Here is a 19,785-nt window from a genome sequence, read left to right as displayed (position 1 = left end):
AAATACGCACATTCAGTTTTCTAGGTATGATAGAAAGAGACTTGGCACTACATTTTTAAAAAAATCCCAGTCAAGATACTTCAAAAGTGTGCCTGGAGAGTTGAGTTGAAAATAGTTAAGTGTCTCCTTAACTGTCCCAAAAGTGCTTTTTTCAAGAGGCAACTGGATTTTCCTTCTTATCCTTAACTCATTCTTCTACCTCCTTAACTGATTATCCACTCTAAACTGTGGCCCCATACTTACAGTAATATTTAGTATTCAGTTACATTCTTTTTTAAAATAAATGTTTTATTAATTTTCTATTTTCACAAACAAGTGCTCAATAGACAACGTGATGACTGAGTCCATTAGTGATTATGTGGTACATATAAGTTTCTTCCAACTAAGTCCAATATTACACCCGCCTGTATATCCTCTTCTTCTGGTAATAACGATTTTTCCGCACTAAGCAAATACAATTCTTATTATTGTTAGTAAACATACAATTGCATATCAACATTTGATACATTGTTCTAATAGTGTTAATAATATCAGTTTAGAATATCTTTACTAACCAAAGCATATCTTAATTGCATTTGCACTCAATTTCCACTTATTTAATCCATATCCTATTTTCGCTTTTTTTAATTTTAATTTCCCATCCATGTTCAAAATATTCCAATCATTTATAATTTCAAAACAAATTATATTTGGGCAACCAAAAGCATCCCTTATTCAAAGTTCTTAACATATTCTTATTTCTCTTTCATACCAAGATATAATATTCTGATTACAAATCCTAACTATCTAGTTATAATAATACTTCTATTTCTAACAATCTATTCTTAACCATATTCAAACCTCTAATTAATAATATAGCATTCCCTCTAATAGGTCAAAGCTTCTGTTTCCTTCAATCTTGCTCTAGCTTTCTTTCTTTGCCAACTAACTTTCCAAGTCAGTGCATTTGGATCATCAAATAATTCTTCCTCTATTTTTGTATATATTATTTGAAACAATTTGGTTAAAGTGTTTTTGGAAGAGCTGGCCTGTTGATATTCATTAAACCGCCTCCCTCCTTCTCCCGTTCCCCACAGTTTTGTTAACAACTTTACCTTCCATTCTATCAGCTTTCCTTCCTTTTCATCCAGTATGTTCTGAAACCTTGGTTTATAAAATGTCTTTTCCATTTCCAATATCATCATTGTGTCTTCTTTCATTTATCTGAGTCTGGTCATTAGTTTCTTCCTTTAGATCGTCAATGTTTGTGTCAGCATTCTCTGGTTTTCCTTCTATTTTCTGGGTTGCTGGTTCCTTCTCTGTAGTTGTTTTCTTTTTTTTTGTAATATTTTATTGATTTTCTAATTTTACATTTAAGTATTTAAAAAGCAACATGGCGGCTGGGTTAATCAATAATTCAATAACATATAAAAATCTTTAGTACAAATCTCAAACTACCACATCAAATATTTCCTCTCATTTTCCCTTAATATCTGCTGTCTCATATTTAAACTAATACAATTCTTATTATATCAATTAAGTAAAGATAGCATTGTTACATTTATCAATACATTTTTAGCTTATACATATCCTAGTTATGTTAACATTCAATCTTTATAAACAATCAATGTCCTCTAGTTAGTTTTTTCCCAATTTTTAGTTTCCCATCAATATTTAAATTTAACATTTGATATTTATAATTTCCAAATTTTGGGTAACCAAAGTTTCCTTTGTCACAGTTCATAACAAAGTCTAATATTTAAGATGCACATCTTATCTATTTAAGTATATTCTATTTCCCACCATCTTACATCATCTAATTAATAATACAGTATAACATTTCTTATTTTCAATTAGTTTCCAAATGTCTTAAATTTAATGATCAAACTTTCCCCTATTTCAACATCAAATATTTTCTCTTTTTTTTCTCTTGGTATCTACTATCTCATATTTAAGCTAATACAGTTCTTATTATCTCAAATAAATACATATTAATTACATTTATCAATAATTTTTAGCTTATTATATATCTTAATTACTTTTATGTTCAATCTTTATAAACAATCAATATCCTATTTATTTGTTTTTCCCAATGTTTAATTTCCTATCAATATTCAAATTTAACTTTTAGTATTTATACTTCCAAGTTTTAAATGACCAAAGTTTTCTTTATCTCAGTTCATAACAAAATCTGGTATTTAAAGTACGCATCTCATCTATTTAAGTATATTCTATTTTAATTGGTAATATAAAATCCTCGCTAATAAACCAAAACACCAATTTTCTTCAGCCTTATTCTAGTTTTCTTCCTTTGCCAGCTCACCCTCCATGTCAGTGCTTTTAAGTCATCAAATAGATCTCCCTTTGTTATTATATATATCATTTGAAATAAAAGAGACCATCCAGTCACCATTTTTTTGGAATGGCTAGCAAATCGTCTCTCTATTATTCCAAATCCCCATAGTTGTCCTGATAAGTTTGTCTTCCCTTTGGTCTGTTCTTCTTCTTGCTCCTCAAGTTGCTTCTGGTTCATATTTCATTTTCAGTGTTGTCAATCCCTTTTCTGGATTTTTCATTAACTGTATTTGTTGGTCAGTTAAATCCTCTGTCATAGTATCTAATTGTTCCACTTCTTCTGTTATGTTCTGTGTAGTTGATTCTTTAGTTGTAGTCAAAATTTCAGTTCGTATATCTAGACTGACATCTTGTTCTTTTCTATAGCATCTTATTTCATCACAAGCTGAAAGAATAGTTTCATGTATTGCTTTTAACATAAGAAGAATCTGTTCCTGGTCTTCATCCATATTCTCTTAGTGGTGTGTAAAATTAAGAGCTTTAAAGTCAGAGAATGGAAATAATTTTATAGCTGGGTATAGTACACAGCTGAGCTTCTCACAGCTGATAATTGTCAAGGTTGAAAAAGTCTTATCTGTAGTCTGGGCTTCCAGCCAAGTGTCCTTTAGGCAATAACAAGTTGTAATATCAAATGTGGCCACAAAATGTCACTGATGCCATTTAAGGTTTTTTAAGTCCAAAATTTTTATAATGCTTTTTCCAATTTTATTTCTTTTTTGTAAATAAAAACCAAGGTCTTCAGTAAAGCTAAGGAATCTTTTGGTCCCCAAATTTTAGAAGCATATAAATCCAGTTAGATTAAGGTTATTCTTTCAGTGTTTTAACTCTCCTGGATAGTTAGTGGCCGTTGTTCTTAGAGGGTGGGATAGAAGTTCCCTTCCCTCTCTCCTCACAGGGGAAAAATATTTTGGGCAGCTTTTGCAGGAGAAAAAAAATACTTGGGATTAAAGAGAGGTTCAGATCTCACCCAGTCTCATCCGCGCTGCTTTGGAGTGCCTGGTGATAAGTTTGACTTTGGCTGTCTGCAGCCTAGTGATAAACCATATTTCTATGGCCGGTCTTTCATCTGCCAGTTTGGAGGGCTGCCCTGGATCGAGCAGAAGGGCTACCACCCTCCCATGATCCCCTCCTTGCTGGTCGCCCCTACAGAGTGACATTCAACCCTTTCCAGGGTCAGTGCAAAACCAAACGCGGAAGACAGAGCTAGTCTTCCAGCATCCGCGGTGGCCACGATGGCAAACCGGAAGTCTCTCTGTATTTGTTTTCTAAGTTTGTAGATTTAAATTAGAAAATTGTTCTTTTATCTCCTTTGTGTTATTTTTAACCTGCTCACAAGCTAAAGTAATTGTTTTTTGTATTAATTTCAACATGGAGATAATTTCTTTCTGTGTTTCATCAGTATTTTCTTGGTGATATGGCAAGTTAAGGCTACTGGGAACAGATGTTAAAGATGGTGTTTTACTATTTAAAGCTGAGTATGAAACATCCATTTTATTTTTTTTTTGTAAGTAGCCTTTATAAATTTATCCAACCAACTGTCCGTTCCTGAATCTCCCTTAAGCAGATATAAGTAAAATTCAATTTTTCTGTCCCGTAAGAAATATATCCTTTCTTTCTTTTTTATAACAAATTTATTGTTTTTTTTAACTTTTACAACAGAATTCTCAAGACACACCGTGGTGGTTAGGTAATCAATCATCCAGAAACAAAATCATATAATACCTCGAGCAAATAGATTAAATGTTCCCTCTCTATTTCCCTCAAATAATATAACTTATTTAACATAATCCATTTCTACATTACATATCTATAAATCCTAATCCTGTTTTTGAACTTTATTAATTTACAGTTACCATAGTCCAATTTGATCTTAGATAAGCGTATTATCACTTTGGGTGTCCCTTCTAAAATACTAATCCAGATATATTCTAATTCTTAATCTCATAAATCATTAATTTTATCAGAAATCTCTCTTATTTCTTCAGATAACATTTAAATCTCATTCAAATAGTCATCATGTCAAAAAAAGAACACACCTATTATTACACAAAGCATTGTCTTATTAGCTTAACACACTCAATTAGTTGTTAAATCAGTCTGAATCTCTAAAAACCTCTTTCATATTCTTATTCTCATTCCATTACAAAAAAAATTCATCCAAATAAACATATTATTCAAAAAAATACATTCTTACTCTGTTTAACATATATATATTCTAATAAACAAAAATTTTCAACTCTAAATCTTAGTCCTTAAATCAATCCATATTTCTCAAAACTTTTTTAAACCATTACATATAATTTTAAATTTCTCTTTTTAGTCTTATTCTGGCTTTCTTTTTATGCCAAGCAGGTTTTCATAACAAGGCCTCTGTTTCAGCAAATAGATCTCCCATTATTGCTTGTAATATCATTTGGGTCAGTAATAGACCTCCCATCCTCTGTTTTTGATGCCTGGCTCCTGTCTGCTGCATAAAACAATCATGTCCAATTTTATAATTAGTAGTTGATTATCAAAGTTGTCATAATTCTCCAACGGTTGTAATTTCAAGTCCATTTCTGTTAATTTTGCAATTGTAGATAGTTTAGTTACAATCATTTTTTGGTCATCCAAAGTCTCCATAGGTTGTATGTAAATTAATTCCTCTTCTATTGTTTTTTGATCTGAAGAATGATCAAATAGAGTCTGAAGATCAGTTTGTAAGTTCACAGTAGAATCTCTGTTTATTATTTCTGTAGTACTCTTTCTTATTTGGGAACATATTTCCTCAGTAGCTTCATAAATTTTATCCAGTATGAGTTTACAATTGAGTTGTAAATAAGAGTTCTCCATTTCAGTAGTAACTAAATCCAATCCTGTTATCTTTTAGTGGGGGCTGTATTCCAAAACATTTAGTCAGTATCCACCCCCACCAATAACAGCTGTTGGAGCAAGGGAAGAAGAAGAGACAATTGCAGTTTTAAATTTCTCCACAAAGTGTCCTCAGTGAACTATGAAAATCTCTTCCAGACACCAAAAATGATGCTAGCAAAGTCAATGAGCTGTGAACTCTCTTTTCCGGCTTCTCATAAAGTTTTCCCCCCCCCCAAACAATAAAGATTTATCCCTTTAAAAAAATAAGTTCAGGACATAGAAAAACAATATTCTCCAGCTTAGAAGATATAATAATAAAGTTTTATAATAAGGATTTTTCCAGGGCCCCCAAGTAACCAAAAATAAAAATAGTCAATAAGAAGTTTTTTTCCTTTGTTATGGAAAGCTCTTTTCCCCAAATAAACAGAGGCAGCTCTTTCAAAGCAGGGAAGTAATTCCAAAAGGCTTTTAACAGGAGAGTAGTTAGGCAAAGAGAGGGAAAAGTCTCACCGCGATCATCCACGATGGTTTCTTAATGCTTAGATATTCTTTTGACTTTCGGCTGGAGCAGCTAAATGACTGGCCATGTTACTGGCCAATCTTTTCTCCGTTGGCCCTGAGGAGCTGCCTTGGACTGCGGAAGGAGCTGCCTCTTCCCCCCACGATTGACGAGAGTCCTCCTCATCGGTAGTCACCCTCGAGGATGACTTTTCAACCTGATTAAGGGTCTACCAGCAGAGGAAAAGCAGATAACGAAGAAAGAAGTGTCTTCGTGTATCTGCACCCACTGCAACCCAAAAGTGGAAGTCCAGAATTATATTCTTTCTGTCTAGGGAGAAAAAAAGAACTATTGAAGGTTGTTTAACAATCAAGATTTATCATCCAAAGTGTTCTATATGTTTCTTCTACAAGAAAATAAATCCACAATACAGTTCTGAAAGTCAGTATTTATGTTCAAAATTCAGACAGGCCAAATTAAGCAGCCCCCAAGCCTGTTCCTTTTTTCTCAGCTGCATTTCTCAATAGTAAAAGCTTCCCAAGGCTTTTACTTTCTAGTTCTGGGCTTCGAGCCAGGTTTCTTGTAGGCATAAATAAGTTGTAGTGCCGTAATTCACCACTAGATGTCATCAATGCTGCTTTACAGTTTTTAGATCCAAAACTTACATTGTAAACTTTTCAAGTCATTTTTTTTTAAAAAAGGTCTTAAAAACACTTTTAGTCCCCAAATTTTCAAGTTGTATGTATATATTAATTCCAAATAAGTCTTATAGGTTTTGCCATTTTCTGCAATTAATTAATTCGCCACTTTTCTTTTCTGAGGGAATGGGGCAGAAATTCCCTTTCCCTCTTTCATCGGGGGGAATGCTTTGGGCAGATTTTCAGGAAGAGGTCTTAAAATCATAAAGAAAGGATCAGGTCTCACTCAGTTTCATCTACGTTGCTGTAAAGTTGCTTGGTAGTGCTTGTTGACTTCCGTTGTCAGCAACTTCGGACTGGCTACATGAATGCAGCCAGTCTTTCCCTCGCCAGTTTGGAGGGCTTCCTTGGATCAAACAAGAGGGCTGCCGTGCCCCCCCCCCATGATCAACGAGAGTCCCCTCCTTGCTTGCCACCTCTATGGGATGACTTTCAGCCCTTTCCAGAATCCCCCAGTAGGGCAAAACCAAACGCGAAAGATGGAGCCCTATCTTCTGTGTCTGCATTGCCGCGAAATCAAAACCGGAAGTCAGTATTCAGTTACATTCTTGTAAATCATTCTTTGCAATTCACTACCTACATAGGCTGCTCTACTCTGTTGGGAAATTTCTGTTTAGGTCTGAATTGGATCTCACTTTAGTGATCTTCCACCCATTATTTCTTGTCCTGCCCTTAGGTTCTTTGGAGAATAGGTTGAGCTTCTCCTTCTCCAGCATGATGGATGAAGAATCCACCAATGGGTTATTTCAGTCCTCCTGCCCAATCAGACTAAGTTGTCAAAGTTGTCATGCCCGTCCTGGCCTGGTACCTCCCAGTTTCAACTTAGTCTGTACGCCCAGAAGGACGTGACAATTTTGACTCCCAAATTCTTCCCTCAGGCAGGTTTGACTTAAATGAAAATTTTTATTTCTTAGCCCATTAGTGGATTCTCCTCAGTAGGGATATCAGAGGCTACACAGCCGCTGTTTCATTTCTGCTGATTAGAGGCTTCAAGTTTCTGTCATCTGGAGCCTCTCTCTCTCTCTTTCTCCACCATTATCAGCCCCTTTAGTTTGAATTGCGGCCGCTATTGGGGCCGCCTACCTTTCAAGCTTATCAGAAGGTCCTTCCTCACTGGAACCCAGCTATAGTTGGGAGGATTAGAATCAATGAGAATTTTTCGCTCTCGCTGCTACCTTCTCTGCGCCTAAGCCATACTCACCAGAAAGATCCTTTCTTTCCTTGGCTGCCTTTTGGCTTCTGAATCCCCGCTATTGTCAGGAGGTGCCGCGTCTATCACGCCTCTCAGCTGTTTGGTGCGGAGAATGAAGATCCTTCTGAGGCTTGCATTTCCCTGTTAGTGAGAGGCAGAGAGAGGGGACTAGAGAGAGATTGCCCCTGGCGCGTCTCTCTGTGCTTTAGGGCTGGCGATTTGATCGCTCAGCCTCGTAATAGCTACAACCAGTATTTGGCTTCTTTCTCGTTTCAGCTGCACAGCCGTCATTTTGGACCACTGTGACACAGCCGTTAGTAACAGGAACAGAGAGAGAGAGCGAAAGAGAGACTGCTCTGGGCGCATCTCTCTGCATTTTAGGGCTGATGATTTCATCATTCAGCTTCGTGATAGCTACAGCCTGCTTTCTGATTATTGCTTGTTTAGGCCGCGCGGCTGCCATTTTGGACCGCCGTTACACGGCCGTCACTCGTAGGGCAGGAAGGGCTCTACTCCTTTGAATCTTTATCAGATTGACAGGGACTGAGGCAGGGAGAACTAGTGCCGGTTAGAACGGCCATTTGACAATATCAGTTGCCCAATGCTCCTAGCCTCCTCACCTTATCAGTCACGGGCGCCATTTTGGATCGTCTCACAGACAGCTCAAATTTTTCCCGCTTCGTGGGTGCCATTTTGTCTACCCCACAATATCTAAAAGGCCCCATTGACCAACCAGGCATCCAAGTTTGCCCTAGCAGGCACCCAAATTTTAGAGGGGTTATATCTTTGGTGTCCATAGATATAGGACTATCTCTCATAAAATTCTTGATAGTTGTTTTTTGCCATTTTCAACTCCTTCACCTTAGCTGATCTGCCTGTCTGCATCTAGTGGTTGCTCATTAGGCCCTGACCATTACCACTATGTGAGGCACATGAAATTTCGTCACTGCGCCTTAATTTAGACAACACATAGCTCTGTGCCTTATGGACAATACTAACTTTGTCTCTTTAGCCAGTGGCGCGTGCCCTATGCGCTTACCGTGAATCCAGTTTTGTTAGTGGGCCGGACCACACTAATCCATGTGCACATCAGTCCCATCGCAGTGGGCAACTGACAGTCTCTTGCAGACCGAGACTGTTTTCAGTAGTCAACTGGAACTTCCTCATTTCATCATGGCAGAAAACACTGAGCCACAGACTTCTGTTTCAATCAGGCAAGCCAAATCCCCTTGTCAGGAAGCTGCGGCTAAGGTAAAGGCCAAATCCAGGTCTAAATCTGGTAAACGGCCAAGTAAGTCAGCTGACAAGCAGGCCAGTCGCTCGCATCGGGCCTTGGAGAAGCAATTCTCCCGGGCACAATGACTGGCAGCAGGGGAACTGACCAAATGACTACTCCCCCCACTTACAGCTCCCGTCATTGACTCACAGTTGCTTGCCTCAACACGGGCATGGTCCCCAAAGTTGGAGCCTGAGCAGATCTCTGTACAGACCTTTGGTCAGGAAGGCCCACCCCTCTTTGGGGAGGAACTTGTGCCACAGGGCCCCTCCACAGTGCCTACAGCAACATTTACCCCAACAGCAGCCGGGCTTCGTCCTTCGTAGGACCCTTCATTTGCTGATCAGCTGCAGGCCATGATATCGCAGGCAGTCCTTTAAGCGATGGCTTCCTCTGGACATCAACAATCTTCATCCCTACTGCAATCTTCATCAGTTCCAACTGTCTCAACACGACCTACAGTGCTCAATCATCCAAATTCGACCTCGCCCCCTCATTCCCCAGGATCCAACTCTCCCAGCTCCTCTGATTATGACTGCACTGCAGATCAGTGGTCGGATTGTGAGGATCCTCCGCAAGATCCTCATCCCATGGCAGAGTTCTTTAACACTTCACTTTTTCCATCTTTACTCTGGAGGGCATGTGCAGCAGGTAAGATCACCTCTGACCCTATTCCCACCCTTGAAACATCCTCTACCCAGGACACGGACCTGCTATTCTTGGAACTGGTAGTCCAGCATCAGCAAATCCCCTGCCCCCCTTATTCCTTAAAAAATATTCAGGGACAATGGGAATCCCCGGCTGCACAACCTTCACAGGGGGAAGCTGAACACAAAGTAGTAGACATGGCCCCAAATTTAACTGATCTGTTGGAGGTGCCTAAGGTGGATGAATCCCTAGCCCCACTATTCTCAGCCTCCAGGTTACTGGCAGATGTCTCTGATGCCCTTAGGGCGGAGGATAAGAAATCCGAGCTAGCATTTCGCAAAGCACACCAAGCATCTGTGTGGGCAGCAAAGGCAGCAACTTCCACTTCCGTTTTCGCTAGAATTTCCCTCATCTGGCTTAGACAGCTTCAGGGGAGGATTCCCCTAGAAGAGGTGAGAGTCCACCAAGACCTGACCAAACTGGTAGCGACCTCTGAGTACATGGCAGATGTGTCCTTATACGCCACCAGGCACTCGGCCTGAGCAATGGCCTCCAGCATCGTCACACGGCGGCTGCTTTGGCTTAAGAACTGGAGGGCTGAGAGTAAACACAAATGGTGTGTGGCCACGGCTCCATTTAAGGGAGGTCGGCTATTTGGGGAGGCTTTAACACTCTACCTGGTGGAGAACAAACAAAAACAGAAGGTGATCTCAGCTACTGGGAAATTAATATCTTGCATAGCGATAGTGCCTTGGGCCAGATTACACTCTCGGACCCTCCAATGGTTCCTGCTCCCGTTCCAGAGACTACGCACCAGTTCAACCAACTGGTAAGGGTTCCCCGTCAGATCCTCCACTCCCTCGACTGGTGGACATCCTCAGCTATGCACAAGGGGACTCTCTTCAAAGAGCCTCACTGAATCCTTCTGACCACAGATCTCTTCGGTTGGGGTGCGCACCTCCAATCTCAGATGGCTCAGGGTCAATGGTCGCGGTTGGACCTGAAGCACAACATCAATGGTTAGAGCTCAGGACGATCCATCTGGCTCTCCACCACTTCCACATTGAGATTGGGGGGCTGGTCCTCATGGACAATGTAGCTGCAAAGGCTAGGGGGCACTTGTTCCAGGTCCCTCATGACAGAGGCTCGGTTGTTGGGTTCCTGGGCAGAGACCAACCTGCTTTCCATCGGGGCCGAGCACATTTCGGGAGAGACGAACTGGCAGGTGGACTTCCTCAGCAGGTCAATAGTGGACCATTCAGAGTGGCGGTTGCACTCAGATCTCTTCACAGAAATCACAGACAGTTTTGGCCATCCGATCGTAGACCTGTTTGCCTCGCCAGAGAACACCCAACTTCCCAGGTCCTCTCGGGGGGCGGAGGGGACGGACTTGCTATGGAGCCCATGGCCAGAGGGTCTATTGTACACCTTTCCTCCTCTTCTTCTGATTCCAGCAGTCATCAGGAAGATCCTAGAGGAACAGGCAGAGTTAATATTCATTGCACCTCACTGGCCGAGATGACAGTGGTTCGCAGACCTAATGAGCTTTTCCACAACTTCTCCATGGCGGATTCCTGACAGTCGCATACGTTTAGCACAAGGGGCTCTACAACATCCAGACCCCCAATGGCTCCAGTTGGCCGCCTGGCGCTTGAACACCACACCCTTACTCAAGAGTCATACTCATCAGGAGTGATTGACATGATTCAGGCTGCCAGGAGACCAGCGACTAACTGCATTTACGATCACACTTGGTGGAATTTCTGCCACTGGTGTGACAAGAACCACTTGAGTCTCTCCGAAGTGACTATTCCAAAGACTACTTGTTGGAGGGCATCAATAAGGGGTTGTCACCCAACACCATTCGCAGGCAGGTAGCGGCTCTCTCTATGGTGCTCTCCTGGGACAGATCAGAATCCTTGTCTCAGCATCGCATGGTCCGTTCCTTTCTCAAAGGAGTTATGAATAGCAGACCGCCCGTGGTTCACAGGTATCCCTCCTGGGAGCTAACCCGTGTTCTGCAGGCCCTAACTGCGTCATCCTTTGAACCAATCAGAACCTGTTCTTTGTGATCCTTGTCACTCAAGATTGCCTTCCTGATTGCCATTACCTCCGCCAGACGCATCTCGGAGCTGGCAGCTTTATCAGTCAGGAAGGATCTCTGCACGTTTCACGAGGACAGGGTGGTTCTCAGATTGGATCCTTCCTTTATTCGTAAGATAAACACAGTGTTTCATAGGACACAGGAGGCTATTCTCCCAAACTTTTGCCCCGTCCGTCACATGATCTAGAACGGCAATGGCACACATTGGACGTACGCAGGGCCTTGCGCTGTTACATCAAGCGCACAATGGCCTTTCGTAAATCAAAAGCCCTATTTGTCTCATTTCAACCTTCTTCCATGGGCAGAAGGTATCCGCCTCTACCAAAGGCAGGTGAATCAGAGCGTGCATAGCAGGGGCATATGTGTCACTTTTCTTGACAGTTCCAAATCATGTGAAGGCACATTCCACTCGCAGTGCTGCCACACCTACGGCGTGGGCAACACAGGCATCTGTAGAGGATATTTATAGGGCGGCGACATGGTCTTCGCCTTCCCCTTTTATTAGGCATTACCGACTGGACAAGTTTGCTTCTGCAGAGGCTTCCTTTGGTCGACAGGTAGTGACAGGACCAGGTAGTGACAGGACCAGGGACACAGGTCCCAACTGACTCCCTCCCATAGGGACAGTGGGGCTTTGGTATGTCCCATTGGTGGATTCTTCATCCATCATGCTGGAGAAGGAGTGTTGGCTTATCTGAACACCTCTTCTCAGCATGATGATGAAGAATCCACGCCCATCCCTTTAGAGGTCAGTTAGGCCCGGGTCAGGGGGTTACTCCTTTTTTCCTTCTCTTGGGAGTCATCACTTCGGACTATCGTCATTGGCTCCGCCATCATTGAAACTGGGAGGTACCAGGCCAGGACAGGCGTGACAACTTTGACAACTTAGTCTGATTGGGCAGGAGGACTGAAATAACCCATTGGTGGATTCTTCATCATCATGTTGAGAAAAGATGTTCAGGTAAGCCAATGCTCCTTCTCTGTGGCAGCCCCTCAAGTACTGGAAGACTGCTATCATATAATCCCTAATCCTCTTCATTAGACATATCTAGTTTCCTCATTTCAACCATTCATTATATGATTCATCCTCCAGACCCCTTATCATCTTTGTTGCTCTTCTCTGTACTCTTTCTAGAGTCTCAACATCTTTTTTGTATTGTGCTGACCAGAAGTGGATGTAGCATTTCAAGTATGGTCTCACCAATGCAATATAAAGCATTCCTACACTTCACATCATCTTAATTCTGTCCCTCTGTTGATGCAACTAGGACTGCATTAGTTTTTTTTGGCAGCTGCAGCAAACTGCTGTCTCAGTGTGGTCTACTAGGACACCTAGATCTCTCTTACAATTGCTACTGTTGAGCCAGATACCACCTATTCTATATCTGTGCATTTGGTTTTCCTTACCTATGTGTAGGACCTTACTTTTTTCACCAATGAATTGCATTTTGTTGGATAGGGCCCAATGTTCAAGATCCTGCCAAGATCCTTCTAAATCTTGAGTCCATCATCTAAAATATTAGTTATTCCCCCCAGTTTGGTGTTGTCTGAAAATTTGATGAGTTCCCCTTCTATCTTCTTATCTCGATCATTTATGAAATTGTTGAAAAGTACAGCCCTAAGACAGAACCTTATGATACCCTTCATGTAGGTGTAATTCCATTGAGGACTACTCGCTGATTGCTACTTGGAGGTATCGTAATTCAAAGAGGGCAATGTATTAGATTTCATTCAGTCTTGAAAAATTATGAAAAAACTGTAATGCTATCAGAAATTGGAAACAACTGCTAATGAATCAATGGATTTTTGAAATTAACTTAACTTGAAAGATAGTTAAGATAGTGGACATTGTCACATCTTACAGTAACAAATTTCATAAATCAGTTATGTGTGTTAGAATATAGTATAACAGGGTTGGCTGGGACCTTGGAGGTCTTCTAGTCCAACCCTCTCCTTGAGCAGGAGAGCTTATACCATTCTGGACAAATGATTGTCCAACCTCTTTTGAAACCTCCAGTGATGGAGTACCCACAACTTTTGGAAGCAAGCCATTTCACTAATTGATTTATCTCACTGTCAGGAAATTTCTCTTTACAAAAAAATATTTTGAAAAAAATCAAATATCCAAAGTTTTCTCCAGCAAAATGACTATGATACTGTTGTGGTAATGAAATAGAATATATTTAAATTTCCCATATTTGCTGATAAGATCTGAATTGCAATTGCTATTGTTGCTCATAAATTTAGCTTAAAGAGGTGTTCTGATGCTCCTTGGATTTCATCTGCTATTTAATAATAATTAATTAAATATATTTATATTGATTGATGATATATTTATATCTTGCTTTTCTGGTGTATGCACATCATTCAGAATATTGTCATTTGAAAATTTATCCATCTCTTCATCCCTGACCATAGATAATTTATGATACAATCAAATGTGTTCCATTCAAAATTTTATATTAGATATTTCATGAACCCAAAGTCTATATAAGTACACTAGAAACCAACCACCATGAGGAATCTTTAAACATGCTAGGGTTACCTGCCATTGACTTTAAGCTGGTTGCATTTGAATAAAACATTTCTAAGAGAATTTATTGTATTACAGATGGAAATTTAGTTCTGCCACCTATAACTTCAACTGAAGTTTTAATCATGTAGTATATCAACTAAACACAGTTTGGTCTAATGGTTCAGGCATCAGGCTGTAAACCAGGGAACATGGAGTTTTAATCCCACCTTAGACATAAAGCCAGCTGGGTGACCTTGGGCCACACTGAACAAGTGCAATACCTGTTTGTTTGCTTATTAGAGGTAGATAGGTATTTCAGAAGAACAGAATCAAGAAGAAAAGTATAAAAGATAAATAAGAGGAAAAAATTAAAAGCAATGTAAAAAAATGAAGAACATTTATTTAGTGCTGCAGACTTCAGAAAAATATTGAAATGCTTCATAAAAACCACCAAGAGTTTTTGGATTGTGGCAGGATTGAAATACAGTAAATAAATTCAAGCAAATATTCAATAATTAAAAGCAATAGGCAGTATAATATGAATCATGTCAGAATAAAAAAGTAACAAATGTTTCTTTGTATTCTAAATTCTATCCTTATTTAACAAATCAAACAAATGCTATTATTGTAAAGCTTCCTGCTAAGAGAAACCTCACATATGCATGTAGAACTGTAATCTATGAATGATTTCTAAGCTGAATTAAATTCTGTATCAGACTTGATTCTCAAATGTAAGATTATTTCTGACATTGAAATATACTTCCATATTTTAGGTTGCCATTCTTCATAGAGACACTTATTTGCAAGGACACTTTCTGTTGCTTTCTTTTATTCAACTAGTTATATCAAAATATATAAGAGAGCAGTTTTCAAGTTATGCATGCAAGAGTTAGTATAAGAATTTTTCCCACTAATCAGAACCAGTAAAATAAAATAATTGGCTGCAACTATTGTTGCTACAAAAAACTAACACTTCTGTTCAGGCATTATGTGCTTCAAAGCTTTTTGGAATTTCATTTATTCATTTATATTTCTTTTACTATACAACATTTACTGTGAGTTTATCTATGAAGAGAAAGAGCTTTAAGTAAGCTGTCCTTACCTTCATGTTATAATTATAAAAAAAAATTGCAGGGGGATATTATTTTACACTACTACATTTAATCAAAATAAAGCAGTATGATTAGTTTATGAAGTATAGAGACATTTAAACTGCTGTACTACTTAGGGTTCAGTGTACTTGTAATGTGCACTAAGTGTTCTGAGGCTCTGTTAGATTTGGAATAGATTGACTGTGCTAAGATTGTAGCAAGAGTCAGGGCATTTCCTTTCCCTGAGCTGTAGGCTAAATTCTAGCCTCATTGCATATACTGTAGAATAGAACTTTACTGATAATGCTCTTATTGTATAATATACAATTAAGGATGACTTTGAAATACATACATTGCAGATGTTTTACAAAAATTAATATTATACAGTGTTTTATTTGTGGCATTCCAAAATTATTTCAAAAATGAAACAAATAAACCTAATAGAGCACCTAGCTCCCATTTTCTCCTAAATACTTCAAGTTGTTTAGAACAATTTTAAGTTGTTTAGAATTTTATATGGATCTACAGTTTTTCACTCTAGGAGCTGCATGTATGTAAAACAACAAACCCCAAAAAGCAATAGTACTACTTGGTGTAATAGCATTTAAAATATGTAAATATAGATTCATTTGTTTGTTTTTATGTCTGTAGCTTTGTGGTGTTTCTAATTTGTTTCTGTGTCTCTCTTTGAATTAGAGCCCCCAATTGTGTCTGCCAAGGCCAGTAAAATCCCTGCACCACTCTTACTTTCCTCTGTCCTTCGACCTCCACGAATAAGAGTCCCTAAGGCTGTGGTCTACAGTCCTGCTGCAGCTTACTCGCCTCTCTCTCAAGGTCCCCCTGGCTCTTTCCAGTTTTCTTGCTGCCTGTTCTCTCCTTTTGCAGGTTGTTATCTACTGGGTTTTAGGGCAGTCTTGAGAAAGGAAAGTGATTCTCTTGCCTTCAGATTTGAAAAGTTCTTACTTGGACTAAGAACTCTTGATTTCAGCAGAATTTGCTTCCAAGTAAATGTACTCATTATTTTAAGTTACACATTCTGAACACTATGCAAATAATATTCATTTCATTCTAGTGATTTTTCAATATTATTATGGTTGGGGAACCCATTATATTTTTATCAAGTATGCAGTATATTATTAATATGCAGACTGTTTCAAATTTGAAACAACTTTTTAGAGTTTAAAGCAGATTATTTAGAATAGTACCAAACTTCTGGTAAGGTTGGAACCGCCTTGGAATGCTTTTGGTAAGGTGGGAACAGGTGTTGAGAATTTCAGCTCCAAAATGGGGTTCTTTTAGCTCAAAACATTTTAAATTTTAAACGTTTGTACATCACTAGTACATGCCTCCAAATATATAATCTTTGCAGCACTGCAACCTTGTGAATTATGACTGAAAGGTCCTTGTGTTTTCTGAAAGGAGTTTTACAACCACCCATATCTGTAGCACCAAGTAGGAAATGGCATGCAGATTGAGCATTGCTCATTTGAATCACACTGTTGCTATTGCATCGTTTAGGTTAAGTACAGAATATTTTTATCTATCTGGCACTGTAAATCCCTCCAGTCATTTGAAAATGTTTAAATACATACTACATTAAACTTTTGGTTGAAGAATCTATTACACCTAGTACATTAGGTTGCAAGATATTATATTTTTGTGGCAGAGTTATTTTTCTGAGATATTTGTTCTATGTCTCTTCTTCCATCAACATGTTGAACCTTCATAAAAATTTTTGAATTAAGATATTATGTTTATCCTTGGCATTCAGAATTGTGACTTGTATGCTTTGTGACACCTGAATGGGATGTTCTTAATCAATTGGGGCACATTTTACAACACACATTTAGTGAATACCCTATTTTAAATATAAATATGTGGCGTTCACTTTTTATTTCCAAAATATTAGCTTATACTTTTCCAAGAAACATTCTCTACCCTATCTTATTCTGTCATTGTTCCACCAACTACTACAGTTAGCAAATTGCTGGAGCTTCTAAGTTTCTTCTGCAAGCAGAAGACAATGCAGCAACTTCTACAGATGACAAATATCTGGGACAGAAAATGTTTTTTTGAGGAATCACACCAGTGTGAACTATCCTTTCCAAAACTCCATGGAGAATACTGATTTAAATACTTGTCCTAAGATCACTGTATCTGAGGAAAGTTTTGTTTGCATCTGAAGATAATGAAAGGTTTCCTTCAGCTTTTACTTCATTCATTTTTGGTAAGCTAACTGGCAGTTTTGTATCTGTACAGAGGAGAATGGTGGTAAGACACCTGGATCCAGTAAATGATTAATGTAATTTCTCTGACTTAATGGATCATATAATAAGTGTGAGATATCTGGAAGAAGTCTGAAAAGAAACATTTCTTCAAAATGTTGATTCTTGCTTGGAAAGGATCAGTCGTTGCTGGGAAATATAGATTTGTGGGACTGGATTTTAAAAAAATTAACGAAAAAGTTCAAAGAGCATGTCCAAGATTATTAAAATTCTTGGTGAAATTAAACATTTTCCTGTCATACATGACAGAAGTGACCCCAAAAGCTCTAACTTCCATTAGAGAGAATGTGTAAAAAATGTATTATTTCTGTCCGTATCCTTCCTTTCAAAGCCGGAAGCCAGAATTGGCTTGTAAAACTCTGCTATTTTCTGCTACATTCTTCCATTTCCTAGTGTTAGTGCTGGTAACCATTTATGGTGGCCAGTGGTGACATGATTTTAGTTACATAAGGCATACATCAAGGACAGATACTTTCAAAGATGCATTGAACAATATTAATGTGGCTTAACATTAATGGAATAATTCAAATATATTTGGATGCCAACAAGCTCTGTGATACTATTTAAGAATATCATTTTTGTTAGAGTGCTTTGAGTACAGATTCATAAATATTATAAAAGCCTACAGTTTTGTACATCATTGACAGAAAGAACACCATCTTTTTTCTTTTACTGTTAATTCTTAAATTAGAAATCAGGAATCTAAACCATGAACTATTGCAACATTGTGAAGAATCCAAACCATTACTAGAATAACAATTGAGCTTAACAAAATATTAGTCTTGTGACTTTTATGGAAAAAACATTTATTGAAGTTGGACCCACAGGGGAAAATTGGCACATTTATCAAAAGGGAACCAAAATTTGTACCCATTAATAATTAAAATGTACCTTTTAGTCTTTGACTAAAGATGTTCTGATTATAAACTTATTTAAATGGATTAAAGTTAGAGTCTTCTTTACATCAACTAGAGGATTTTGGAATTTGGGTAGTAGTATTATTTTACAAAGTAATTTTCCCTATATAAAAAAACAACCTCTAGTACTACATGCTGCTCTTAGCAAAATAGTTTGGTTGTGGATCAGTCGTGTTATGTTACACTGCTAAAATACACAATTCATTTTTATTTCAAGAATGAAAAGCAAATTTTGTGAGTGGGGAGAAATTCATTAGAAGTCTTCAAAGAAAGTGGATCATCATCTGTCAGTGATGCTTTAGTGGAACCTGCACTGAGCAGGTGATTGGACTACAGTAATGATTTCTGTGGTCTCTTCCTATTCTGTGATTCTGCAGATTTATAAGAGAAGGATAGAATTTGGAAAAGGCTGAAAAAGGTTGTGTTCATTTTCATGTTGCTCAACAGTTGCAGGGATTATTAATGTGAGGGTACAGAACAAGAAGTTTGATTATGTTATTAGCTAATTCTTGTTTTTAGCAGTGAGTCTCAGAAAACAGATCTGATAAGCAGTGATTTGGATAATTTAGCTACTGTTAAGAGTTTGGTTTAGTATATTTTTAGTCTTTTATATTGTGATCTTATAGCTTGTTAGATTTATATCCCTAGATACATTTCAAAATTGTTTAAAATATTCCAGCAATCCTAATTATTGATAGGTTGGTCATAATAAATATCTAAAGTTAGCCTTTCTTTTCCTCCAGGGAGAGCCAGAACCATTTCTATAACAGCTGGGAACCAACCTGTGTCAGATCATAGCAACCGGGAAGGATCTGGTCAACGAGTACCACGGCAGCCAAGTGCCAGCAAGCTGCAGAAGACTGGGTGTCCTGTGAAAAATACATAGATACTTAGAAAATGGCTAAAAAGTTATTCTGATGTTACAAAATGTCTAACACTGCTCATTCCAGGAAAGCCAATGACTAGAATGCTATGTAAAGTTCTAACTATTAAAGAATATAATGAACCTGTCCAAATTAATTTATTGTTCAGTTTAAACATCAGGCAGAACATAATATACTGTTTCTGTATTTCTCATATTACTATTTATGATTACATGTAGCTTTGTTACTTGTTTTCTGTTTGGGGGGAATTTCCTTTTTTGAAATTAAGATTAAAAAAATCACTTAACTTGTCTCCTAGGGTATTCTGATCCTGAGTTAAAACACTTAAGAAATCAGATCAGATAGATAAACTCAATAGGGATAATTTCATAACAAAAGCATATTTAATCAGAAAGATTATTTGCATTCATGATGGTTGCTTCTGATAATACATCTCTGTTCATTCCTATAGGTGAAAAAATGATGCTCTCTCCATACCATCTTTATAGC

At 38.3% G+C, this 19,785-nt stretch overlaps 1 protein-coding gene across 1 annotated transcript in view; it reads left to right on the top strand.

Moving 5' to 3' along the window:
- Positions 1 to 19,423, top strand: part of LOC120300252 (mitotic-spindle organizing protein 2A-like) — a 52,371-nt gene extending 32,948 nt beyond the window's left edge. Inside the window, exons 3-4 of the mRNA XM_039326030.1 lie at positions 15,907 to 16,095; positions 19,156 to 19,423. Of these exons, the coding sequence (XP_039181964.1) occupies positions 15,907 to 16,095; positions 19,156 to 19,298 (332 nt within the window). The 3' untranslated portion in view covers positions 19,299 to 19,423. The remainder of the gene's footprint in view (positions 1 to 15,906; positions 16,096 to 19,155) is intronic.
- Positions 19,424 to 19,785: the final 362 nt, after the last annotated feature.

This window comes from Crotalus tigris, unplaced genomic scaffold (genome assembly GCF_016545835.1).
Source record: "Crotalus tigris isolate CLP2741 ecotype Arizona unplaced genomic scaffold, ASM1654583v1 scf7180000024339.11422700, whole genome shotgun sequence".
Classification (NCBI taxonomy): Eukaryota; Metazoa; Chordata; class Lepidosauria; order Squamata; family Viperidae; genus Crotalus; species Crotalus tigris.
The sequence above is the reverse complement of the archived record's forward strand: the minus strand, read 5'-3'. Positions and strand labels throughout refer to the sequence as shown.